Source organism: Peromyscus maniculatus, chromosome 5, assembly GCF_049852395.1.
Source record: "Peromyscus maniculatus bairdii isolate BWxNUB_F1_BW_parent chromosome 5, HU_Pman_BW_mat_3.1, whole genome shotgun sequence".
NCBI lineage: Eukaryota > Metazoa > Chordata > Mammalia > Rodentia > Cricetidae > Peromyscus > Peromyscus maniculatus.
This window is the reverse complement of record NC_134856.1, coordinates 23,000,092-23,026,790: the sequence shown is the minus strand read 5'-3', so window position 1 is coordinate 23,026,790 and position 26,699 is coordinate 23,000,092. Positions and strand designations below refer to the sequence as shown.

The 26,699-nt window shown below is 42.2% G+C and overlaps 1 protein-coding gene and 1 long non-coding RNA gene across 12 annotated transcripts in view; one reads left to right on the top strand and one right to left on the bottom strand.

The window, feature by feature from the left end:
* The window catches only part of LOC102917836 (calmegin), an 83,090-nt gene that overhangs the window by 31,263 nt on the left and 25,128 nt on the right, over nucleotides 1–26,699 (top strand). For 2 of the 11 annotated variants that reach the window (XM_076571912.1, XM_076571911.1), the window contains exons 9-12: nucleotides 1,040–1,170; nucleotides 7,019–7,126; nucleotides 25,389–25,541; nucleotides 26,262–26,338. In XM_076571912.1, coding sequence (XP_076428027.1) covers nucleotides 1,040–1,170; nucleotides 7,019–7,126; nucleotides 25,389–25,541; nucleotides 26,262–26,338 — 469 coding nt within the window. Of the gene's footprint in view, nucleotides 1–1,039; nucleotides 1,171–7,018; nucleotides 7,127–7,844; nucleotides 7,905–9,237; nucleotides 9,392–11,178; nucleotides 11,986–19,576; nucleotides 19,948–21,105; nucleotides 21,235–25,388; nucleotides 25,542–26,261; nucleotides 26,339–26,699 lie in introns of those variants that run through there. The other 9 variants (XR_013051220.1, XR_013051221.1, XR_013051222.1 and 6 more) reach the window with 9 other exon arrangements.
* LOC143273284 (uncharacterized) lies at nucleotides 11,431–19,646 on the bottom strand. Its single transcript, XR_013051223.1, has 3 exons — nucleotides 19,501–19,646; nucleotides 18,177–18,387; nucleotides 11,431–12,839 (listed from the first exon to the last, which is right to left on the bottom strand). It is a non-coding gene; the product is annotated as an uncharacterized LOC143273284 (long non-coding RNA).

The following is a 26,699-nucleotide window of genomic DNA, read 5'->3' as shown; positions in this document are numbered from 1 at the left end:
AGAGAGACAGAGACAGGGAGAGAGACGAAGAGGGAGGGAGAGAGAGGAGAGAGAGGGAGGGAGAGAGAAGGAGGGAGAGAGGGGGAAGAGGAGAGAGAGAGAGGAGAATTTGCGTTCTCATCACTGTGAGAACACACTGAACAAGGAGCACTCACACTTGTGACTCTAAAGACCTGTTTTAGTTTTATTTCACACAGCCTTAATTTTTGTTACTCTGGAAGCCAGAAACAAAATAGGACTTTGCAGTTTGCTGATAACAGAAGGGAACATAAATTAACCATTTTCATCATTCAATTCAACATCAGCTAACAGCTGAAACACAATTGTACATTTCATGTTAAATGTTTCACATAGCCTCAAAATTAAAAAAAAAAAAGCGTAGTATGTGTCATCCAACTTACTAAATGGAGCAAGTTATTTTATGCTACATACCTTAAAACAAGTGTCCAAGTGAATCTTTTCAGTTTCACCTTAAAGTTCAGGACTCAGAGTAATGGAGGGAAAAAACTAACTGGACCTAACTGATCATATTTTTAAAATATGGTGTATCTTTAAGAACCATAAATCTAAAATAGTATTCTACTTTATAAATACCTGATTAAACAATTTTCAAATTTTGAAATATACAGTATTTTAGTAAAAAATTAGGACTAAAAGTTACTATGTAGTAGGTTCATTGAGTGTTACCAAGGTCAGGTGAAGAGGCTTTGTACAGAGCTGAGAGACAGTGGCCTTCTCACATTTCCTGCTCTACTGCCTTCCGTGTGGTTGAGACAAATGGTTTACGTGAGATCAAAATGGGTTTCCTGGGAGAACAGCCAGATGTGAAGTTTCTCACAGACCTGTCCCTTTAGAACTGCTAGTCCTTGGTACATTCTGAAGCAAATGTGAGGCTTTGTCTTATTGTCTCCCAAGCTCAGTGGCATGTTAAAGTTCATTGCTAAATATAAACAAGGTGTTCTCAGAACACTTGCTCCTTTGAAGGGAACAGACAGTGCTCATATTGTACACATGTTCACGAGTTTGCTCTTCTCCACAGGAAAACTCTTTCAATCGAAGGACCTACTTGACTTTGTACACTTTTTCTTGATGTTCTACAAAGTGAAGCCCATAGATCTGCTCTTAAATGACATTTTCCTGGTGAGGATGTGCAACTTGGGAGAGGATCTTGTAAGTGTCCTTGGTGAGGGTGTGCAACTGAACTGGGGAGACCCTGTGTGAGTGTTTCCAGTGAGGGTGTACAACTGGGGAGACCCTGTGTGAGTGTCCCTACAGAAACGCCAAACAGACTGAGAAAATACCATCATGTCACACAATCACTGCAATGTTTTTATTACCAAAATAATGATGGGTGCAGCAGAACGTTAAGCTTCCGTGCCCTAAATTTTGCTGATATCTCCATAATGTTAAATGAAATGAAAAGGATCCAAAATAATGCTGAGAAAAATCACAACACAGGGACAAGAAACAAAGAATAACAACAACAACAACAAAAACCCAAGTCCCTAAAACAAAAAAAAAAGAACAGAGGTAAATAGCAGAAAACAAAATAAGACATAAATCCAAGCATTTCAATATTTGTGTTAAGTGTAAATTGTCCAAATGCACAAAGATTATCAGAATGTTTTCTTAAATGACAGTGTGTGTGTGTGTGTGTGTGTGTGTGTGTGTGTGTGTGTGTGTTAGTTCAGTCCAAATGTAGGGTGCAGATTAAAGGATCTACATGGAAAAAGTAGACCATACGTAGTGTAAGACATCCAGAAAAGTCAGGGGAGTGCCAGCAAGGGTTCCATAGTGGACCGCAGAGCGGCAGGAAACAGAGCAGAGCTGCTGCTGCTCCAGACAGCCGCGTAGCCTGGTGGTTCCACAGCTGTTCCACTGGGGACCGCTAGACTTCAGTTTGAAAAGAGAACTGATCTTGATAAGTCACTAACAACTCTGATAAATTGAAAAAGAAGACAAAAGGCACCAGTCTTAGAATGAGAAAATACAGTGACAGAATTCGCAGGCCTTAATAGGATAATGAATGCTACAATTACATATATGTAACTTCAACTTAAGTAGGATAACGAACGCTACAATTGTATACATGTAACCCCAACGTTAGTAGGATAACGAACGCTACAATTGTATACATGTAACCCCAACGTTAGTAGGATAACGAATGCTACAACTGTATACATGTAACCTCAAGGTAGAAAGGAAATGGCTGCTTAGCAAGCTTCACACACTGTGGAAACTTATCTGTGATGGAACAGATGACCTGAAAAAGTCTATGTGTAAGACAGAAATTCAGTCAATAAATAGAAGCTCACTGAGAAAGAAGTATCCAAGTCCTGTTCATAAGTGAGTTCTATCTAAACATTTAAAGAACAAATAATAATGTTCAGATGAGCTTTACATTTTTCTGCTTTTTCTAAAAACAGATCTTGCCTCGAGTTTCTTTGTAAAAACACCATACAGCACTGTTTGCAAACAGTGTGTAGATGTGTCACATCAGTCCATCTGTCTTCACACTGGCAGACAGAAGCCTTTTCTAAGGGTTCCCAGGAACCCAGGCACCTTTGGGAGCCTGAGCTGGAGCTGCAGCCTCACCCTTGGTTTGATAATGCTGCATGTGGGGAACCAGCCCCAAGGCGGCACAGGGTTTGAGAGAAATCCAGGGTGTTGGCGGAAACTAGGACTTTTCTATCTGAGGGGTTTTAGGGAGAGAAGACACTCATGCACTCTCCTGATGGATTCTTTCTTTATTCTCTCCTGTTCCCCTCCCCCCACCACTTAAATACCCTAACAGAGTCTTTCAGGGAATACAGAAGTCATAAAGAGGTTACATACCATTTCTCTTTTTTTTTTTTTTTTTTTTTTGGTTTTTCGAGACAGGGTTTCTCTTGTGTAGCTTTGCGCCTCTCCTGGAACTCACTTGGTAGACCAGGCTGGCCTCGAACTCACAGAGATCCGCCTGCCTCTGCCTCCCGAGTGCTGGGATTAAAGGCGTGCGCCACCACCGCCCGGCGACATACCATTTCTCAAGTGAATGATTATTAGTAAAAATATGTCCCAGGCAGGGTAAAGACAAGTCAAACTAACCCATGACTATGTAAACATTTTGAACTAACACTCTATAATTAGAAGTCATACATTCTGAGTTCTCCTAGATCTCAGAGTTGGCTGGTGAGTGCCAGGTTTCAGACAAAGAGACACTAGGGGTGTCATAGAGTCTCTAGTTCTGGTTCAAGTCAATCTCCTTGAGCTACCATATTTCTTTTAGTATCAGCTCAGCCAGCACTTTCCACAGTACTATGACCATAACACTTAAATCTTAAAATGTACTTTCTGCCCTGTGTGTGTGTAACTCCTGACTATCCAAGAAAACCTGTAACCCTTGTTTTGGGGCTACAGAGTCAAATTATTCTCTGAAGCCCTGACTAATCAAAATTTATTTTCACAAATTGAGGCCATGAATGGGTACAAGGAATTAATTATTTTCCAGGTAGCAATAGTTGAGCTGTCTTGTATTTATGACCTAGCTAGTCAGCTCAGCTATGTGTCCTTGTGAACTACAGATTGCTTTTCTGGGATGTTTATCTTTAGAACCATTAGCAAGGTATCTGGTCTCATCTAAAGCTATCTTGAAGCTTTGTTTTACCTAATGGTGCGTACGAAGCCATGACTGCGTTTCCCAGCAGTGAGATCAAGGAAATCTGGGCCAGCTTTGCTCCTGGATGCAAATGTTTTCTAAATCATAAATCTGGTCTGTGTCTAAAGCAGCTCCTAAGTGAGACTCACAGACCTCACGGAACTCACAGGCCTTAGCTACAAAACATATCCTAGTATTTGTTTTTATTCATCAAAACTCTGTATGAATTGGAGGAATCATCTTCCTGACGATCCATATATATAAATACCCAGTAGATTGGGATGTTTTCAAGAGATAAACACACTACAATACAGGCGGTGGGTGATTCACCACATCCCTATACATCATATCAGATATCAGGAAAAGATTATAACAGCAAACATGTGAAGGTAGAGCAGAAACAAAAGATATTCTGGAGTCTGTAGCCTCATGGCCTTGCCTGATAAGGTTATACCCATCAGAGAGTTTTTCTTCTGGTGGGCTGACACCTGAAACCTCAGTTGTCACCTGGTGTTCCTGTGACAGAGCCTGAAAACCTTGGCCATGTAGCCTGAAATCTGCTTCTCAAGCTTGGGATGAACAATGAGACCAGGATGGCTGAGTCTGTGTTGGGGCCCTTTAGCATCTTGGGCTTAACTGGTTGCCTTGACTCTACAAGGTCTTCAATGGCCTCTGCACATGCACAGATTGCCTTGTGTTGTTTGCCTGCCCCATCTTCAGGCCCTAATTACTATGCTTCTTGGTAAAGCGCATGTTCCACAGGAACTTGGGGTCTACCTCCTTAAGGGATTCCTATCTTTGTGACTGGGGTTTCTTGATGCTATTTCTGTGCTGTTTGGGGGATTGATTATGTGTGGTGTGTTTCTTGGCCATGTCTGCACAGTAGTTTGTGGGTCCTGGAGCACCTGGGAGTTTTTTGTTGTTGTTGTTCTTGTTTTTTTTTTTTGTTTTTTTTTTTTTGTTGTTTTGTTTTGTTTTGTTTTGGTTTGATTTGGTTTGGTTTGGTTTTTGGCTTTTAGAGACAGGGTAGTTTTGGGGCCTGTCCTGGATCTCACTCTGTAGACCAGGCTGGGCTTGAACTCACAGAAATCCGCCTGGCTCTGCCTCCCAAGTGCTGGGATTAAAGGCGTGCGCCACGGTGCCGCCACCGCTGCCAGCAACACCCAGCACCACCTGGGACTTTTTTAATCGTATACTGAGTGCTGGACCTGGGGCCTTACCTGTGCTCAGCAAGCGCTCAGCTTGACAACACATCAGCCCGGGAATTTAAAAAAACTGAATAAGAGGAGGCGTCTCCAGCGTGAGCTTGACATGAAAACCAAAGGGGAAACAAGAAAGAAAGCCAGGGCGCAGTGCCTGGAGGGTCAAGGCAGGAGGATCCTGACTTGGAGGAAAACTTGGGCTACAGAATGAGGTTGAGATCAACCTGAGCTGTACAGTCAGAGTCTCAGTCTCTCTCTCTCTCTCTCTCTCTCTCTCTCTCTCTCTCTCTCTCTCTCTCTCTCTCTCTTTCACACACACACACACACACACACACACACACACACACACACGAACATAGCTACAAAAATCCCCAATTAAACAGTGAATTAAAACAAAATAGTGACTTAAAATTTAATTTAAATTTAACTTAAATTAAAATTACATGCAATATAATCTATTCATTTACATTTTTATGGAAAGGCTACCAAAATAATTCAGTGATGGAGCATTTGCCCAGCATATATGACTCCCTAGGTTCCTTACAAACCCTGCCATAAAACACAACAAAATCTGAAAATTCCCACCCAAACAAAAGCAGTCTTAAGGAACAAAGCTACGTGTTAATGTCAGTCAAGGTGCAGAAATCATGTGACAACAGTCGCGATTAAGTTTTAGACAAATGGGAATAGAACAGAGCTTGGGCTTCAGCCAAAATGAGACACTCTGGAAAGGAGCTCTAGAGGAGGGCGGGGCTGGGCACGGTCTGCAAGCGGAAAGCCTTGCCTTGTGTCACAATGTGTTAAGAATTCATGAAAGTTAATAACAGGGTCCTCTTCTGATCTCCACAGGCACTGCTTGCATATGAATCTAAATAAAATAAATCTTTGCAAGCGTGGACAAGCCCAAGTTAGCCAAGACATTTAATCTCCCTTACTACCTTGTGTAACGGATTCGGCCATGATTATCAGCAGGCTGTGTTGGGGATTAGGGGCCGGGTCGGGGAGGGGAGCAGGAAGGTTTCATTGCTTTCCTACTGGAAAATCTCTAAGACTATGTCAAATATTTCATATTTGTTAACATATTTAACTATTTGAGCAATTTTATTCCATGTTAATTTAGTTTAAAGCTGAAGTAACAGAAACATTTAACTACTTTTCTCTTATTATAAAATTCCTTAATAAATTTTTTTTTTATACTTTAGTATTGGGTAGGAACACATTCAAATAAATTTTCTGGATTTTTTTAACCTGTATGTGAAAATTTGAGATTTACTTTTCTGAATTCAAATGATAAATGATTCTCAAATAGTGGTCAAAAAATAAAAAATAAAAAAATAAAGGTATGCACCAAATAGTGGTCATGATCATTTGGGATGTTTTTGTTTGTTTTTTAGGATGCTGGGATAGAACCCAGGGCCTGGCACATGCTAACCCCATCCTCTACCTCTTGGCCATGTCTTATTTCTGATTTGTTTTGAATAGCAGTGGTGACATGATTTCCCATTTTTATATTTCCATGGAGATAATTCAAACACTTTTCCATTTAGTATAGTATAGACTTTGTACTGTAATCAAATTCTTTTTCCACTTAAGAAGAGATTTTAAAGGATATAGTTTGATGCAAAATTAATGAATACAGGAAAACAAAGACGTGATCATGTACTCTGACAGCATTGTATAGACAGGAAAATACCCCCCAAAATCATCTAAGCTACTGAAAAGAGAGAAGAGCAGTTGTGTGGCTCACACCTGTAACTCCAGACAGTACAGTAGGCTGACATTGGAGGACTGTCTTGACCTCAAAGTCAGTGTGTGCTATCTAATAAGTTCTTGGGCAGCCTGGGCTACAGAGTAGTGAGATCTTGTCTCAAAAACTCAGACCACAACTACAACAAAATCTACTTTAAAAAGAGTGAGAATGAGGAAATGAAAATCGGTGGAATGTAGCCTGACTTTGTGTGAGTCCATGGAACCACACACCTCCACATAGCTCCCCCATGCCCTTCTCTTCTCCTGGGCTACTATGTAGGAAGACCCCAGAACTGAATGTTTTGTGGCAAATTTTAAATACAAATATAGAACTCTGAACAAAACTAATCTAAAACGATCCTATGGGCAGTAAATGTCGTAGAGAGTTAGTACTGGACTCTGTGAAGGTGGCCGCTTGCTCTTTCCCCAGGGGAGCTGTATACAACGCCAGAAAGAAGTTCGAATTCAATACAGACCATCTCTGTTCCAGCACGTGGGCACCCACTCATCATTTCCAGGACGAAAACAGTACCTCAAGGTAAAATTCTGAAATGGAATTTCAGTAACATAGCCTCGATGAACTTAGAAACCTTAAGAAAAGAAGAAGTGAGGATTGTGATAATATGCCTGTCATTGAAAATTTATGCATTTATATTGCTATAATTAACAAGGCAATTCCACATAGTTTATTTGGTAATTAAAAGAGGTTTATTTCAGGGGTAATTTACCACCAATAAGAGGTCGATTACAGGATCCAGGAGAGATGAGGTACAGTCCAGTGTAGTTCTCTGGGGAACCCTGACGTGGTCTGCACATCCAGCCTCCAGGACCATGAGGAGCTAAGAGAGCAAACACATGCATCTCAGATCCTAAAGGGTCTCTCCTTTTGGCCACACCCCAGGGGCAGGTCACAGGCAGGGGTGGTAGTTACCTGCTGCCACACTGGGGCAGTGTTTTAAGGTCAAAGCTATTTATCTTCCAAGAACCCAAGTCATCTACCATGGTAAAAAGAATTTGGTCTGCACAAATTTATTCTTATTAGCTGTGCAATCCAAATAAGACTTAAAAAGTGTTTTGAAAAAGAAAAACACAGCAGCTGTCACTATTTTGGTCTAAAATAAAAGTTGTTAGCAAGAATATTTCAGAAATGGAAAGCCCTTATAAATATAATTAGTATGTTTATTTAAATAACTATTGACCAAAATTTAAAAAATCAGCATTATGTCATGTTCAGTCACTCTCAAATTTCACATCAGTTTTGGAAAGAGTGTTACTGTCGCTGAGAAGAGTACCTGAGACAACCAACTTAACACAAGGTAAGGTTTGTCTTGGCTCACAGTTCAAGTAGGGTCAACCAGGCTTGTTCAGCCCTTTTGCTTTGGGTCCATGGTACAAACATGTCATAAGGCAAACACAGGGCAGAGAAACTGAGCATAAAAAGAAGGGCCTGGGTCACAAGTACACACCTCCAGGAGCCAAAATCTTCCCCTTGGCTTCCATCTCTTAAAGCTTTTACCGCTCTCCAGCTGCCAGAGCCTGCTGATCAAAACTCCACACGTGTGCCTTTGGGCTGTTGACCCAAACCATAGTGGCATCTAGATGGTTAAGAGGAAACAGTCCAGGTTCCAAATGGCACGAGTTTGTTGTGGTGATACAGAGTGGATCAGCAGTTAAAGAGTAAGAACTGCTCTCCCAGGGGAGCCCCACACTCTGCTTCCTCCATCTCTAAAACCAAGAGTTTAAATCATCCAGAAGACGTCATCTACCACTGAGAGCCTCGGCATCTCTGCCGTCCGTGTCTTCACAACCAAGGGAAGTAATGGCAGAGATTCTTTGTCAACTGAAACAGCCGTGATTCAGGCCCGCCCTTCTCTCTCTGGAACTGTCACTGTGAACTGCACGACACTCAGTGTAGGGAGTGGGTGCTGTCAGTGTTGGGCCCCAGCTGGCAGGAAATCTAAGGCAAAGATCGGAGCAGACAAAGAAGGCCCCGGAACAGCAAAAATGATCTTCTGTGAGCCCATGTGCAACTGTAACAGCATCCACCACATAAAGGAGGCAGCAGGTGCACTGAGACCCCCGTCTGGGTGTGGTTGTAATGGAATGCTTTTCTCATGTTATGTATTTTGCCTAGTAAAATAGTTGAATCTAGCTGAGCAATGGTGGCACACGCCTTTAATCCCAGCAGAGGCAGGTGAATCTCTTGAGTTCATCAACATCCTGGTCTACAGAGTGAGTTCTAGGACAGCCAGGGCTACACAGAGAAACTCTATCTTGGAAAAAGAAAGAAAGAAAGAAAGAAAGAAAGAAAGAAAGAAAGAAAGAAAGAAAGAAAGAAAGAAAGAAAGAAAGAAAGAAAGAAAGAAAGAAAGAAAGAAAGAAAGAAAGAAAAGAAAGAAAAAGAAAGGAAGGAAGGAAGGAAGGAAGGAAGGAAGGAAGGAAGGAAGGAAGGAAGGAAGGAAGAAATATCTTAATCTAACCTTGTTAATTCATGATGGGTTAAAATGAGTGAGTATATAATACCTTATATTTAGATATCATAATCTTGGTACTTTTCATCTTAACCTTCACAGCACATAAGACAGATATAAGTAACAATTTACCAAATGTGAGTATACTAATTTTTTTTTTTTTTTACATTTCTAACAGGACCATTTTTACTAGGATTTCCCTAAATCTCACAATTTCTTTAAAAATTGTCAGACTCATTTTTGGGGAAAAGGGCACAAGAATCAGATTTTTTCAGATTACACTGGATAAGAGACTACATTATACTGTTTAATATTAAGCCTTCAGTAATAAAGTGAGTATACAAATTCAATCTGTCTGTACAGTTATCAGGTGGCTGTTCATCTCACAACATAGAAAAATCTTGCACCTCATATGGGTTCAAATTTGTTACTAGACTTCCCTTGATGTTCATTACTTAAGTGTTTCAAAAACACTTGTATGAAGTAAGTTCCCAAACCATATTATGTGTGACACTTACCATAAAACTTTTAAATGTACAATAGAGCTACATTGTAGATTTATTAAGAAATTATTTCATCTCTGGTCACTAGCTTATAGCAAAAAAAAACCCAGCATTATCATATCCTTTTAATGATGAACCTTAGTTTTGAAATTTCACTAGATCTTCAACTTTAATAAATGTTCTATAATACATTTATAACAAAAACTTTCTTTTGTGTTAGTGGAAAGGTAATCTCTTCAAATGACTACAAATGCTCCAAAGGGGGTGTGCCTTTTGGTTGGCAGGCAAGTGAGAGCTTCACTATAACTTGTTAAAGTTGCGTTTGTGTGAAACCATTCCCGTTCTTGTGTGGTGTGCTGCACATGGCCACACTGCTCCACTGACTCTGAATTTCAGTTAAGCGATGGTTTTATTGTTGTTTGAGACAAGGCCTCACTATGTAGCCCAGGCTGACCTCAAACTCCAATGCCTCTGTCTCATCTCCAGAGTGCTGGGATTGCAGTAAGCATCATCATGAGCTGCTGGCAGCACTGACTCTACCTTTCAATTTTCTTTACGTTTACTTATGTGTATTGTGGGGAAGAGAGGATATGTGCATGTGAGTGTGGGTGCCTGAGGACTCTCCAGAGCTGGCACTACAGGGGATTGGAATTGTGAGTCATATGATGTGGGTGCTGGGAATTGAACTCAGGTCCCCTGGGAGAGCAGTTCTTACTCTTAACTACTGAACCATCTCTCCAGACCAACAATAACTTTTTCAAAGAAGTGTACTGTGTGCATTGTTGTGTGCATTGCTGTGTGCATTGCTGCGTATATTGTTGTGTGCATTGCTGCGCACATTGCTGCACACATTGCTGCGTGCATTGCTGTGACTGCTGCTGCGTCTGACAGGCAACAAGTAATAGAATGGAGGGATTTACCATGAAAATGCATTAGCTGAACAATTATTTAAGGCTCATCCTTGACTTTTTTTTTTTTTTTTTTTTTTTTGAAGCTGAGGACCAAACCCAGGGCCTTGTGCCTGCTAGGCAAGCGCTCTGCCACTGAGCTAAATCCCCAAGCCCAGCTTCTTTTTCTTCTGAGGGGCTTTTTAGTTAACATGCAAAGTGACGGGTTTTATTATGGAATTTTCATGCATATTTTGTTGTCCCTGTTCCCCTCCCCCTCCCCCCCAAGCCCTGCCTGGTCCTGCTGTCCCCCTCCCCATTCCTCCTGTCCCCTCTCTTGCTTTCATGTCACCTGCATCCATAATCTTCTTTTCTCTCTTCCCATCACTCCTGCCCCCCTCATGGTCTCTTCAAAGTGACTTCCATGGGACCTATAGTGTTTCTTTAGCTGCAATGATCTTTTATATACATGCTTTCTCAGGAGCCCTACAGATGAAGTCTACATTTGGTAATTTAACAGTACAACCACACTGAGATTGGTGTTACCTATCAGTGCAAGTGATGAATTGATAAACTATAGCTTTTGTTGATGCTTCAAGGAGATGGCGTGATAATATTGAGGTGAACACAATAACTGAGTAATATCAGGAAATTACTACAGAAATGGTTATATCTTTACTGATTAAAAAGTTCTTTCTGAATATTACAGATTTCTTGTTTTTATTTCAGGAATATTGAAGATAATAAACATACAAGAAGAAACTTTGTCATACCCGATCCTCTGACATGTTGGTTTCTAACGGTATCTTTCAGAAACAAGAAGTGTGGGAAGATAAATTACCTAGAAGAGGACAAATCAGTGAACACAGTACTTGAAGGCATTAAATGACTTCTTATGTCAAGACAAAAATAGAGCTTTTGTCAGGAATATTTTTAGCCTAAAGAGTTGAATTTTAAAACAGTACAATTAGAGACATTACTAACATTTAAAAACTATATTTTATTGATGTAGACAGCAAGGCCGTTACACAGAAATACCTAACAGCTCAGAAGTGTGCTGCTGTCATGGACAGGCTCTGTGGGAACTGATCTGTATGCTGTGATCATTTTGCAAAGATCTCTAAAGAATTAGAAAGCGTAGATCCAGCCTGGGCTTGTTTGTACCACCATGTCTTACAGCCTACCTTTTAATAAACATGTTTCAGCTATAAACACACCTGAGTACCATAGGAACCTATCATCAGATACCTTGGTATGTGACATATTTTTGATAGTCATTCATTTCTAAAAATGTCACAGTTGGGTCCATGAATCGTTTGGGAACAAGTTATCTTTCCATCTGTTCTTTATTGATTTCTGACTGCATTGCTGTTAGGATGAGTTTATCTGTGTGATAATATCTGAGGACTCTTGTGAATTCTAGCGCTCCGTAGCTTAGACAAGAATGTGTGGTCCATGAACGTGCCTTTTCAAATGTTGCATTTACTTGTTTCTGTGGATGTTGATTTTATAAATTAAAAATGCCTTTTTAAAGTATTCTGAATTGTTGGATACAGAATCCCCTGGTATTTAAGTTTTTTTAGTCCAGTTTTTTTTATAGGCATCTCTTAAGGCAGTTATTCAATAGTGAAATATTTCATTTACTTTATATAATTTAAACAATAAAAGATAATTCTTTTTTCTTATATTTTAGCCAAATGCTCTGACTTAATTTTGTGTGTATATATTATACACAGGTAAATGTTCATGCTCTTGTGTGGGCAGATGTTCATAAATGTGCAGGTGTGCATGCTCATGTATGTGCATTTGTGTGGAGGTCAGAGGTCAACTTTGGGTGGCATTCCTCAGTAGCCATCTGCCTTGTTTTTTTGAAACAAGTCTCACCAGGACATGGGGTTCATCAGTTTAGTCAGGTGACTAAGCTTTCTCGCCAGTCCACACACATTTGACTCAGCATGACCTGTGGCACATGAAAGTGAACTGTTGCATCCATTTTCTCCTCTCCTGTGAGAAGAACAGCGGCACAGATGCCTTCCAAAGAGTTTAAACTTAACTGAAAATTTCACCTTTTGGAGTGTCTTAATTAAATATTTTACTTTGTATTCATAAATGCATATGGTATGTTAGGATCTAAATTGTCTAAGCAAATACAAAAAGTCAAAGGTCCCTCCAAGTGCAGTTCTTCTCAAGAGGCAATAATCCTCAAACACTGCTTACGTGGACCTGTAAGCCAGTCAGTCATCCAAGCCAGGAGCAGAAGGACCGGAAGGCTAGGACCTTATGCTGGGGCAGGCACTGAAAGACTGTCAGCCCAGTGCAAGGCAGAAGGCAGATGCCCTGATACTCGGGGGCCATTCGAACCACAGCTGGATCCTGGGAACAGGCAGGAGCTGGAAGGAAGTAGAAAACAGACAAACAAACAAAAAACAGTTACCCTGTCTGTAAAGAAATGATTTGCAAAGTTGGGGAGGCCGGCACACAGCATTTCTAGGAACTTTGTCTGATGTACTCAGTAGAGTGCCCATCTCTGCTGCTCACAAATGGAGGGGGGCGGTGGGGGGGGGGCGGGGGTCATGGACCTGGCTTACCACTCAGGATCTTAGACTCAGGTGTATCAGGAGGAGACTGAAATATCTGGTGTCGATTTGGGGGCATAAAGAATTGCTTCATTGGTGGCTTGGGCATTTACTTTATAGCAATAACATTGAGTCTGTTATTGAGATCACCTCTCTACAAGGCACAAGCGTAGGCGCTGAGTACTGCAGCAAGTCTGTAGAAACTGGATTTTCTAGGTGTTTAATGAACCTTCTTCCTTAAGCTCTGCAGACCGTGGGAGTGGGAGTGCCGGTCTCTGTTGCCCAACCTTCTCTCAAGTATTGATATAAAAAGCCACCAACTGCACTTTGTGCTACTGAACATGTTAGTCTTTTCCATCCCTGCTATGGGATGGTTGCTGCAAGTTGCAAAAATATATGAAGTAGGATTTCAGCTGATTATGACAAGCTAAGACCTGAAAGAAGCCAAGGGCCTTCCAGAGGCCAAGCCGAGACTCAAGGAGTCTTGGTGATATTGACTTTTGATTATTAGCGATGTCCTACTATGGATTTCTCATGTGCTATTGTAGCTTTTCCATTATTCTTTGAACACAATTTCTCCTCTACTAAAGGAATATTTAGATAACCTTCTGAGCAGTAATGCAGCCAGGATCCCTAATTTCAGGCCTTTCTGTAATTATTGTCATTAGCAGCATCCGGCCACGACCATCCCCAGAGGGACAAAAGTATCTTATCAGAGATACCACTGTACTTTCTTTTTTTTAAATTTATTATATATACAGTGTTCTGCCTGCATGTATACCTGCAGGCCAGAAGAGAACACCAGATATCATTACAGATGGTTATAAACCATCATGTGGCTGCTGGGAATTGAACTCAGGACCTCTGGAAGAACAGCCAGTGGTCTTAACTGCTGAGCCATCTCTCCAGCCCCAACCTCTGTACTCTCTAAGAACAGACTTAAGCATCCAGACTACCTGTTTGAGAAGGCCTGGCAGATGTGCTAATTAAGCTTAACTTTCTCCTTTCCAAAGTCTTATCTCTAGTTTTAGATCCACCCTTAACAATTAACTCAGAACTAAAGGGTTCCTATTTACAGGTACATCTAACTGTGATGGAAGGTGCCTAGTCAAGTTGCCTAGTGACCGAGCACACTTCCCCTCACCCTGCCAGAAACTGTGGAAGCAGAGATAGCTTGGAGGATAAGGGATAAAGGGATAAAAGGCAGTTTCATTTTCAGAGTAAGGACTAGACAGAGAAAAGAGAATGGAAGAACTAGATGGGTAAGAACTGAAGAGGAACATACTAGATGGGGAAGAACTAGATTGAAGGGCTAGAAGAGAGGACTAGAGGAACAAGATGGAAGATGAGGAAGAGCCAGATGGGGAAGAACAAGATGAGAGAGAAGGAGATGGGAGAGGAGCTAAGATGGGAACAAACGAGATGGATGAGAACCCAGATGAGGCAGAACTAAGATGAGAGAATTAAGATAGAACTTAGGACAGCAGATAAATGTAGAGAGAAATCAGGCAGGAAAGGAGCTAGGTGTGAGAGCAGAACTGAAGCTGTGTAGACAGGATTTTTATCCCAGAGGAATAAAGTAGATGGACTCAGAGAATGGTGTACATAGATTCTTTCCCTAAAAATAATTCTTACCATCCGTAGCCTCTCTTCTGGGCCTCTGGGAAGAAGATTATTAAGGCTGGTCCTTAATAACATTTGAGAGATGGTCTTTTTGTATGCTGTGCATATGTGTTGCTACCACTGGTTAATAAAGAAGCTGCTCTGGCCTATGGCCAGGCAGGAAATCCAAGCAAAGAGACAAAGAGAAGAAAGGCGGAGTCAAGTGGACTCCACAAGCCAGCCCACCGCGCAAGGAGTAGCATGCCAACAGACTGGTAATGCCATGGCAAAGTGACAAAGCATAGATTAATAGAAATGGTTAATTTAAGCTGAAAGAGCTAGCTAGCAAGAAGCCTGAGCCATAGACCAGTTTGTAATTAATATCAAGCCTCTGATTGGTTATTCAGGAACAGGCGGGGGTTGGGGGGATTCATTCATTTACACATCCTTGCCACAAATACCTAAGGCAATCAACTTACAACATGGTTGCTGCAGCTCATAGCTGTGGAGGTTCTTATCCATGGTTGTCTGGCACTGTTGCTTTTTGGGGGACCGTGGCAAGGCAGTGAATCACTGTGTGAGTGTATACAGAGCAGCTCATCAGCACAGGGCCAGGGAGAGAGGGAGGAAGGGAAAGGGCCCCACTGTCTCCTTTACAGGCAGGTCCCCAGTGAGGTGAAGACTTCCCACTGGGTCCCAACTCCACCACCCTCCACACACCAAGCTTGGGTCCACGCTGGCAGAGGGCACAAAGGCCTCACACTCACAGAGAAGCACTAAAAGAACCGAGAACATTAGTCATGCAGGGGTGTCTCCTCCATGAGGGTGATGAAATCAAATGCCTGCATTCCATCAGAGAGCTGAGAGCAGAGGCTGCTAACGACCTGGTGACATTTTTGCTGTCTGAAGGGACAGACCTAACTAACCCTAATTCCCCAGAATGATTATTCCAGATTCTTTCCTCTTAGTGCTTTTCTGCGAGTACAAGACACTCGTGCCCTCTACATCTCTCCAATTCTGTTTTTAAAGAAAAATTAGTGGCCATGATTGAGGGCATGGCAGAATGCATTGTCTCCATGGTTTGTCTAACTAATATAGGCAATCATAAGAGAATTATGAGACAAATCCACAAAATGAGATATCCCAAGAGAGAGAGAGAGTAAGATAGCTTGGGGAGACTTTGGGGAAATGACAGTTAACCCCAAAATGATACTGTCACATTTAATGACTGTGTTGCATGTTCATTTTTGTCCATGCAGAATCCAAATGCCTTTTGTCACAGGGGATAAAGGACACACCTGTTATAGGAGACACATGATACTGTTTTGTCATGCTAGTGATTGTTTATAAAGGTTTATGTAGAATTGGCATATTACACCCATTTGCTCACAGCAGAAGTATCAGCAGGAATTAAGAGATGGGTGAATGGAGAATGGCTTTCCCCTTTTCTTGGTCCTCTGTTAGCTATTATAATTCTCTCTCTCTCTCTCTCTCTCTCTCTCTCTCTCTCTTTCTCTCTCTAATTTTTTAAGACTTACTTATTTATTATTTATATAGTGTTCTGCCTGCAGACCAGAAGAGAGCACCAGATCTCATTAACAGATGGTTGTGAACCACCATGTGGTTGCTGGGAATTGAACTCAGGACCTCTGGAAGAGCAGCCTGTGCTCTTAACCTCTGAGCCATCTCTCCAGCCCTATTATAATTCTCTTATGCTTGCCTATTTTATTGAACACCTGGAAATTGAATGATTATGGGAGTTATTGTTGCCTGGAGACCCTTTTCCAAATTCTAGTGTGTTCAAATATGCCTACTATGAACTGTCTGGCATTAGAACCCCAAAATCTGATCCAGGTTGATGAAGTCAATCTGCACCAGGTTTTCATTCTCATCTCTGTCTGTGGTTTGTTTCCCTGTATGACACCTGCATGGATCCCCTCACACACCTGCAACACATGGACCTTTAGGGGAACATTCCAGATTTAAGCTTTAGCAGAGTCTGAAGTACCTAGCAATGTAGTAATATTTACATATTAATAGTGATGATAAACATCTCTTCATTCTTGGGTAGAGGAGATGGAGACACGGGCTGTTAATATAGGAATGGAAAGCTGTCATGAGGTTGTGTACTTAAACACCTCCCACTGTGAAGGAACTGTGAAAAGTGTGAACAGATGATGGGTGTTCAAGTCTGGGCAGCTATTTCTCCTGAGAACATGATTTTTGTTTTTCAAATATTTTAGAAATACCATTGGCATCCATTTACAGATGCTTTGTGGATTTTAGTAGACACTTCTACCATTTAATGATGAAGTCTTTTGCATGCGTTATTTTATTTTGGTGATGTTAGATTTTTCTCTATAAGCCCAGATAAAATGTGTAATTTTTTTTAAAAAAGATACAGTTCATCAAAATGGATGCTAGACATATAGCTTAAGCCAGACAGTTTCATAGAAAAACAGAAAAAGCTGAGGGGAAGTAAAATTCACAAAGCACTACCAACCCCAGGTGATCACATGTTTGTATAAGGGAATTCAACTCAATATATATTTCTTGGCACTGGGTATTGAACCCAGGGCTCTCCACAATGAAGGCAAAGTTTCAAAACCCCAAATAGTTATAGTCCACTATTTCTAAATTGCTTCAGATCAAAGCAAATTTCCAAATTCTTTAATGGTGTAAATGTAATAATACTATCTGGATAATGATCACAGGCACACACTACATAACAACAAATACTAACCGGCCCAAACTTTCTCAGTGCAGTATTAGCTGTCCATATACACCCAACCACGGCCTGTCCTGGTATTTACATCCAGGGTGTATGAACCTTAGGGGCCTGTTAGAAAACTTGTTATTACATTGAATAAGCAAGTTTTTGTTTTTCTTTCTTTCTTTTTCTTTTTCTTTCTTTCTTTTTTTTTTTTTTGGTTTTTTGAGACAGGGTTTCTCTGTGTAGCTTTGTGCCTTTTCCTGGAACTCACTTGGTAGCCCAGGCTGGCCTCGAACTCACAGAGATCCACCTGCCTCTGCCTCCCGAGTGCTGGGATTAAAGGCGTGCGCCACTACCACCCGGCTGAATAAGCAAGTTTTTAAAAGATCATTTTATTACTTTCACAGAAGCTGGAAAGCTATTTGAAATAATTCAACATGTCTTCCATACACACATGAAAGAGGCTGGAGCTGAAGTTTTGGGGCAGAGCCTCAGAAAAAGTCCATGACTCTGAAGGAAAAAAATGTGATGTTGCAGGGATTGGGTGCACGGATATCTCTTTGGCATGTACTTTCTCTCCTACACTGCTTGTGAGAATACAGGACAACTTGACTGACAGAACAGACTTAGTACTGTATGAGACAACCACATAGTGCTTAAACAGTTATGAGACCCTGTTAACCGGCTGCCCCAAAGGCTCAGATTAAAGACGTCCAGGTTCAACAGTGGAGGAGCAACAAGAACTCTAGGATATTGCCGGTGGGAACTTAAGATGGCACAGCCACATTGTAACAAGTAGCTAAGCATCTTCCTACCCAGACCCTCCAGCATCTCACCCATTCTGCTGCTAGTCGCTGCTGAAGAGGAGACTTGTCTAGGAACACCCACAGCATCTTTATTCACAGTAGCTCTGAATTGGAAGCTATCCAAACATCCATTTAAAAGGAGATCTGTAAACAGTTGTATGTCAGCACAGTGGGAAGCCATGCAGCAGTGAGGAGGAGCAAACACTGGATCCAGACACACAGATGAATCTCAGCACGCTGGCTGGAGGGAGCCAGAAAAAGAAGTGCTGGTTAAGCTCCATTTCTGTCAGATTCCACAAGAAGTCTGTGGTTGCTAGGGATGGGGTCAAGAAAGCTTTTGGAAGTGACATGTTCCTTATTGTGTTGCTAGGGTGTTTGCATATCCCCAAAGTCAGCAAATTGTATACAAAACATATTCCAAAGAACCAATTAAGAAAGGATAGGATCGCCAGGCGGTGGTGGCGCGCGCGCACACACACACAAAGGATAGGATCATGCCCAAAGACTACCAGAACTGACTTGAAGACAACTCCTTCAGTTAACCTAGGGCACTTTGGGTACTGCAGTAACTGAGCGAGTGACTGGATAAAACAGACTCTATGAACCTATGCTTAGACAGGATGGGTTCATGAGTGAAGATGTATTTATATTCATTTATATTTGTGTCTAATAATGAAAATGTGTTAAGTTACTGTAATGAAACCACAGTAAAATTGATTCAAGCAAAGATGATTGACACATCCTAAATCAAGGAGACAGTCTGAGCATAGATGGACAGAAAACAAGACATTTACACAGATTCAAAGTTTGGTCACACACAGAATTGACAGCATACAGAAGGGAAAAAAGTAAGTAACACCTTCAAGCAGTGTTCAAGATAATAAAGCAATTATGTGTCTCTGTAAAATTATTAATAATATTGATAGAATGAAAAATATATAGTTTCATTTATAATGTTAGCATTTAACATGTCACAACACACATGAAATAGGAAGTTTCCTGACTGGTAATCATGAGCACTCAGCTGTTAAAATACAGAAATATAGAAAAAAATATCTACCATATGAAATTTGGCATGCCTATCCTGACAATCCTCTAAAACCGTGACTAAGATAAAATTCAGGGGACAAGGGATGTGAGATGTGGCGCAGCCGATAGAGCTCGTTTAGTGCCCACCAACAGGGCTTCGATCCCAAGTGCTGCATTAACAGTACTGTGGTCCGAAGTTCAGAAAGCAGAGAAAAGAGGATCAGAAACTTAAGGTCATCGTTGGCTCCACAATTAGTTTCAGGCCAGCCTGGACCCGTCACAGAACAAAATAACCACAAAGAAAAAAAGAAAAACTAAACTAAACTAAATTAGATCCGTCCGTCCGTCTGTCCGTCCATCCAGGAGCCAATTAAGACGCGACGCGTAGAACCGAGCAGTCTGCAGAGCGGGCAGCTTGAGCTCCAGAGAGCTCCTGACGTTGGGATCACCGCATCCCCAGGGTCGCCGCGCGGCCGCTGGGTCCCGAGCGGCGGTTGAGCCGGCGGCTCGCGCACCCGGGCGGCTACAGCATCCTCCGGCGCGGCCGCTCGCGCATGCGCAGTTAGCAGTCGCTGCTGGGCGGCTGCCGGCGGGATCGGTCTGGGGAGACGCAGGGGACCGAGTAGCAGCCAGTCGGACACCTGAGCTGCCGCTGCCGGACACAAGCCCGCAGGACAGGTGTGTGGACCGCGGGGCCGGGGTGAGGAATCGGGTCCGGATGCCCGGGCTGCACCCGATTCTGAGTCCAGAAGGTTCAGCTGGGTGCGGCCAGGTGAGGCTGGAGGTTGAGTTCAAGGATGGAGGTGCAGCAGCTAGACGCTTGGGGAGTGGGCTCTGCCAGCCTCGGGTAGAGAGATCAGCCCTGGGTGGAGGGAGACGCCACTTCGAGCGCTCCACCTGCTGCGCTGGCGCTGGGGAAGGCCGGGTGCCCTGCTCAGCCCGGAGCCCCTGGAGTCCGTTATCCCAGCGGTTGCCATTGTGGCCCCGTTCCACGGAGCCCTGGCCACGCTCCCAGGGGAGTTCTTCGCATCTTTCTAAAAAAGGTAAACAAAACCAACTTGGGCTCCTCATAAGCAGCCCACCTCTGTGCAATCCACCTCTGCGAAGCCAAAAGGACCCCACCACCACCACCACCACCACCACCACCCGGTGAAGGTGGCCCGAGAGTCCTGGCCACTCCCTAGACACTTGGGTGGAGCCTAGCGGGCGCCTCTAGGGAGCGAAGCAAAGTGTGTTGAGTTCAGCTAAACCTTAATGACTAGAGACTCATTATCTAAAGCCTGTTTACTATCAATCAGATACTTTAGCTGAACTTAAGTGGCATCTGCCGCACCCAGGAGGAAGAGGCTCTGCAGGCGTTCGTTCAGGGTTAAAAGATAAATGGCTAGGAAGTTGGGAACTGGAGACGGAAGGTACAGAAACGAACAAATTAGGCAAAAACAATACAGTCAATGGGAAGATATTTGGAACATGTTTAATTTGTGTTGAAACTTTGTGATGCATGAAATAGTAAACTGCGCATTTTTGGTTTGCTTGCTTGCTTGCACTAACATTTTTACATCTCTCTAGATAGCCCTCTTCTTGGTCATTCTAATTTTGACGACTTTATAGTCCACATTTTGTTGGTGTGGTCATCCAGTCACATTGACCTTGTTCCTCAAATTCTTAGAACAAGATATTCTTCTTTTGTCCTGTTTTTCTGGTTGGTTGGGATGGTTTACCGTATGTAGATGGTGGCATGTGTTGATGGATATGCACTGGTGGGTGCTGTAAATTAGCTTCAGGGTTTGTTTTGGTGTCTAATAAATTTTCCTTCTTAATTGTGTAATTAGAAAATTGGAACTGTCAGCACTGATGGGACTTGGCTCATGCCACTCAACCCTCTCACTTCATGGGTGAGAAGAGGCCCAGAGCACATGCCCAGTTCCGGTGCCCTCTGGACAACAGCGCTAGCCACTTAGAAGGCAGCAAGGTCAGGAAGCTTTCGACCTCTGTCATTCTGTAGTTACACTTCTGAAGCCACAGGAAAGAGCCACAGTCTCCAACCTCCACTCCTGAGGTGCGTCAATGACGTCTGACACCTCAGTCTGCCTTAGACCTGAGCACAGGCAAAAATCCTCAGTTATTAGAGGAGCTATTTACACGAGTGTGTGTTAAAAAGGAAAGGACTGGGGCTGGAGAGCTTTCTCAGAAGTTAAGAACACACACTGCTCTTGCACAGGCTCTGGATTCAGTTCCCAGCACCCACATCAAATACTGACAACCACCTGTAACTCCAGTTCCAGGGCATCAATGCCCTTTTCTGGCTTCCTCTGGCACCCCCCCCCCCATACACACACATTACATAGCCCTACAGGAGAAACACACATATACATAATTAAAGTCTTAAAAAATATGTAAGGCAAATACCCAGAATAAAAGAATGAGTCTTGGAGGAAGCAATCTATAAGAACTACTGAAAATGTTTTAAGTAGAGTCCAAGTTAAGAATTGTAGCTAGAGTTTTCCGGCCTTGCCCACAGTCAGGACAAATCTCTGTCACCCGCCAGTCCCACAGCCACTCAGACCCAACCAAGTAAACACAGAGACTTATATTGCTTACAAACTGTATGGCCGTGGCAGGCTTCTTGTTAACTGTTCTTATATCTTAAAGTAACGCATTTCTACAAATCTATACCTTGCCACGTGGCTCGTGGCTTACCAGCATCTTCACATGCTGCTTGTCCTGGCAGTGGCTGGCAGCGTCTCCTTCTGCCTTCCTGTTCTTTTATATCTCCTCTCTGTTAGTCCCGCCTATACTTCCTGCCTAGCCACGACCAATCAGGTTTTATTTATTAACCAATCAGAGCAACTTGACATACAGACCATCCCCCAATACAGCCAAGTGCAGACCATCTCAGACACCTGCACTCAGGCCCATGGTCCTAATCATCCTCTATGCAAACCTGCTGGGTAACGCCACAAGGAACCCAAGAAGGGCTCCCACAGGACATACATTAACATCCCACAGCAAAGAATTGTTGTTAGAAAACATCAGGCTTGCAAGAAGGCAGGGTTTGGTTATGAAGGTTAACCAGAGTATAAATGACACAGTGACAATTAGTGATATCTGTCAGGAGGTCATGTCCCTAATGAAGGCTGAGGGGTGAAAATGTGTTCATTTCACAAATGCCCTAATGAGATTAGTTACCAGAGACCCCAGGGGACCCATGGTGCAATCTAGTCCTGCTTTGTTTTCTGTGGAACCCAGGGCCTTGGGCATGCCAGGCTAGTGCTGTGCAGTGAGCTCATTCCCAGACCAAGTCCATCCACTTAGGACCACTTTGGTTGACTAGAGGGGATGGTAATAGAAAGGGGAAATAATCCAGGCACAGTGGCACACATCTCTACTCCCAGCACTTTGGAGGCAGAGGTAGGTGGATGTCTTGTGATTTTGAGGCCAGCTTTGTCTACATAGTAAGTTCCAGGATGGCAAGAACGAAACAGAGATCCTGTCTCAAAAATCAAACTAAAAAGTACATTTATTTATTTATTTATTTATTTATTTATTTATTTATGGGTGGGGTGGTCTAACACTATGGCCCACGTGTGGAGGTCAGAGCCTTTGGAAATCAGTTCTCTTTGGTATGGGTCCTAGGGATTAAGCTAGTTCCTCAGGCCATCTTAATGGGCACAATGTTTCAATTCAGAGGAAAGAACAAGTTCAAATTAATGAAGATGTTGGGTCATCTTTGAGACTGAATAATTCTTCAAACTGAAGAGTGACCTCTGAACTGTGGGGTTTGGGAATCCTCAGATAGCTTTTGTAGGAAGAAGCAAAAAGTATCTCTAGAAAGATGACAGGGTGTGGTGGTGTGCACTTGCAATCCAGTGCTGCGGAGACAGAAAAGCCATTATGGAAAACACTGTGGAGGCTTCTCAGAAATTAAAAACAGAATCGTCGTCGTATGATCAAGTGATCAGGTATATGCCCTCTTTATTAATTCTTTTGTTGCTGAGACATAACACTGGATAAAAGCCACTTGAGGAGAGAAGGCTTCTTCTGGCTTACAGTCTGAGGGGATACAGTCCATGTGGCCAGGAAGGCATGACAACAGGAAGAGGAGTCTGCAGTCAGGAAGCAGCAAGAGATGAACGCTGGTGCTCAGCTTCAGTTCAGGGCTCCAGCCCAGGGTTGATGCTGCCTTCATGAAGAATGAGTCTTCATACCTGGACTAACACAAATTAGAAACCTCTATGAACAGGCCTGCCCAGAAAGCTTTCTCCAGGGGATTCTAGATTCTGTCAAGTTGACAGTATTAACCATCCAAGAACTTAAACTAAAATTTATTTTGAAACAGAAAACATGGTTCTAAAGTGATATTGATATTCTTTTAAATTTTTTTTACATTAATTTATTTACTCTGCGTGTGTGTGTGTGTGTGTGTGTGTGTGTGTGTGTGTGTGTGTGTGTTGTCTCTGTCCATAAAGATGGCAGTACCTGAATATAGAAAGCTCCCATCAAGGTAGATTTCTACTTAGTGGTTTTGAAAACATACATTTTCAAAGTAAACACAGGAGTGGTAGCCAGCAGCCTTCAGAAGAAATTGAAGTCTCTGGCCCAGACATTCATCTAAAGTTTTGATTTAAAAAGGGGTTGTGTCAGTTGAACTAGTTTGGTAGAATAATGCTTTTATGTGATGTTATATAAACTGCTTTAATGATATATTATTTGTGTACTATCAAGTTCAACTGCTTAATATGTGTTGGGTAACTATTACCAAATAGTTGGGTAACTATTACCAAATTCCAATATTGGACATTTCATCCCCTACATGCCCACTAGCTATCCCCAATCCTGATGTCTTATCTAGTCTCCAGTTCTTGTTTTCTTGGGTTTCTTCTTTCTCTAAAGAGAAATGGTACATTTATGATTTTCCCATGGCTTTTCCCTGGGCTCAGTAGTTTTGAGTTCATGCATTCTTGTATGGGTGTTCTCTCTTTTGCTGTTGCTGGGTACTTTCCCATGGTATGAGTGCTTCAACTTACGTCTGTACACTCTTGAATTGAAGGGCATTTGAATCGGTCCACATTTGAGTTGATACAAGAACTGCATTTCGTGGCTTGTATCTAAGAATTTGTGAGGATATAAGTTTGGGTTTTATTTGGCTATCCTTGAGTGGAATCACTGGGGCATGTTGAAACCTGCCACACTATTTCCCACCTCCGTTGGTGTGGTACCTTGACGCACCTCAGCAGTGGGTGAGAGTTCCGGTTTCTCCAATCTCTGTGATTATCAATTGTCATTTTTGATGATAGCAATTCTGGTGACTGTAGTGCCATCTTTCTTAAGTAGGCCCAGATATGTCCATAGCTATCTATGGTCTGAAAAGCTTTAGAGTTCTAAGAATCTACTTTAAAAATGTCCCCGTGTTGATGTTAGCTTTGGGGAAAAGAATAGCATACATGATGATGATGTGTTATTGTATGACTGCTTTTGAATCAATGACACTGAACTGTTTCGGTGCCCAACAGTACTCGAAAGTCTGTTAGCACCAAGGGAGAGATCTTGAATTATTTATGCTAATGATCGTGGGTGAGAACATAACTGCATAAATCAAGCGCTTCTGCTAAGTGGATGACAGGTTGCATTTGGCATTTCTTCTAACACAAGGAACAGCAGTTATGCAGTGTTTGAAGGCACATGTGGTCAGATAACTATGTGATGATCATGGAATTATAGGAACAATGAGTTCAAAAGAACGTGGTCCCCAGCAGACAGCTTTATACAACATGGGATTTGATTTTAGCAAAACACTATTATGTTAAATGTATGATTAAAAACCCTTGGTTTTGGGTGTTTAGATGTAAGTGGACTCAAGCTTTATAATTATAAAATGTCTAATTTTGCATATACTTAAGCTACATTATTTGAAATAATATAAGTGAAAATTTAGGGATCATGATAGCTTTTTTTCTTTTCAATGAATTAACATTATTTGCATTTGATTGATGATGTTGCTGATATCTTTATATTTTTATACCATTAGCTCTTTGGTTCTGGAAGACTTAGAATTGCAAATGTGAAGTTGGTGTTTTACTTGTTCAAGGCTTAATTTAAATAATGTTGCTGGTGATGAAACCATCACAGAATAAAGGAGAAATTATTTCTTCCGATGGTTCTTACCACGTGGCATCCATGTCTGACTTTTCGCTGGCTGCTTTAATTTTACAGATGGTCAATATGCATTTCCAAGGTGTTGGACTATGCTTGAGTCTTCTGTTCATCACTGTCAATGCAGAATTTATGAATGATGGTGTTGAAGTAGAAGACTTCAATGAAAATTCAGGAGAGAGTAATATTAAAGAAGATGAAACTTCCTCAGGGGTAAGACAGCTGTAAGAAATGTTATAAGTTATTCTTCCCATGGTCATAGGAGTGACCGGTCCCTTCTGACAGGGCTAGTCTTCCCGGTGCATGGGAAAGTGTCGCTTTTCCCACTGTGTTCCTTAGCGTCCTACAGCTGATTGATGACACCTCTGCCAGTTGTGCTCAATGAGCATGTGGGGAGTTTTCGCTACCAAGGCAAGAGTTCGCTGGTTAAAGAGGATCGAGTTCTTTAGTAAAGACAAATGCCTTCAGTTCTAGTTCTGATGATATCAGACTTTGCCAGACACAATGGAAGGCACTGTAACTTGTGGTTCTTCAAGAAGTAAAGGAAGTGGCTTTGTTTATTTCTCCATGTGTAGAAAATGCACACGAGGAGGGCGGGTTTGAAAGGGAAGGCGCGTCCTAGGCAAACACCTTATTACAGAGGGGTCTTTAAAAGTTCACACTCTAAAAAACTGGCACGCATGCTCACCACTCAAGTGTATTTGTGGGATGGCAAGTGGGGGAAAACACTTACAATTTTATCACCAGACATCAGTTGTACAAAACAACAGGTTTCATTATGACATTACTAAGAGGTGAGTTTTGCAACCAGAGCCCATGCCGCCTGAATCTCTACTGCCCATGCGCACTGCGTACTAGGTTCTGAACTATCAGGATGACTTCAGATATTTGCAGAAATGAATAACTTTGGCTTTAAAACAATCTCTTTTCTAGACTATTAAATATAAGACACCTCAGCCTATAGGAGAAGTGTATTTTACAGAAACATTTGACAGTGGAAAGCTGGCTGGGTGAGTGCTCCTGAAAGACAGCATTTTCTTCCATTTGATGGGTTTTCTGAAGCTATTGGTCTGTGAAAATCAGCTCTCATGTGACTTTGTGGAATAATTTAAAGCTATGTGTTTATACAGAGAGACACACAAATTAGGAATGCAAAGAATACACAGAGCATTTCCTAGTTCTCTAGGGCAGATGTTGACAGTGGAGATTCACAAGACTACTCTGCATTACTGTTGCAGCCACAGTGACAGCATGCCTCGCTGTAACGTAACTACTGACTAGTATGCTCCAGAGCCTCTGCTAGGAGATATTGTAGTCCACCCCAGTCCCCACTGAGAAACTGAGACCTGGTGTGCGAGCTTACTCCCGCAC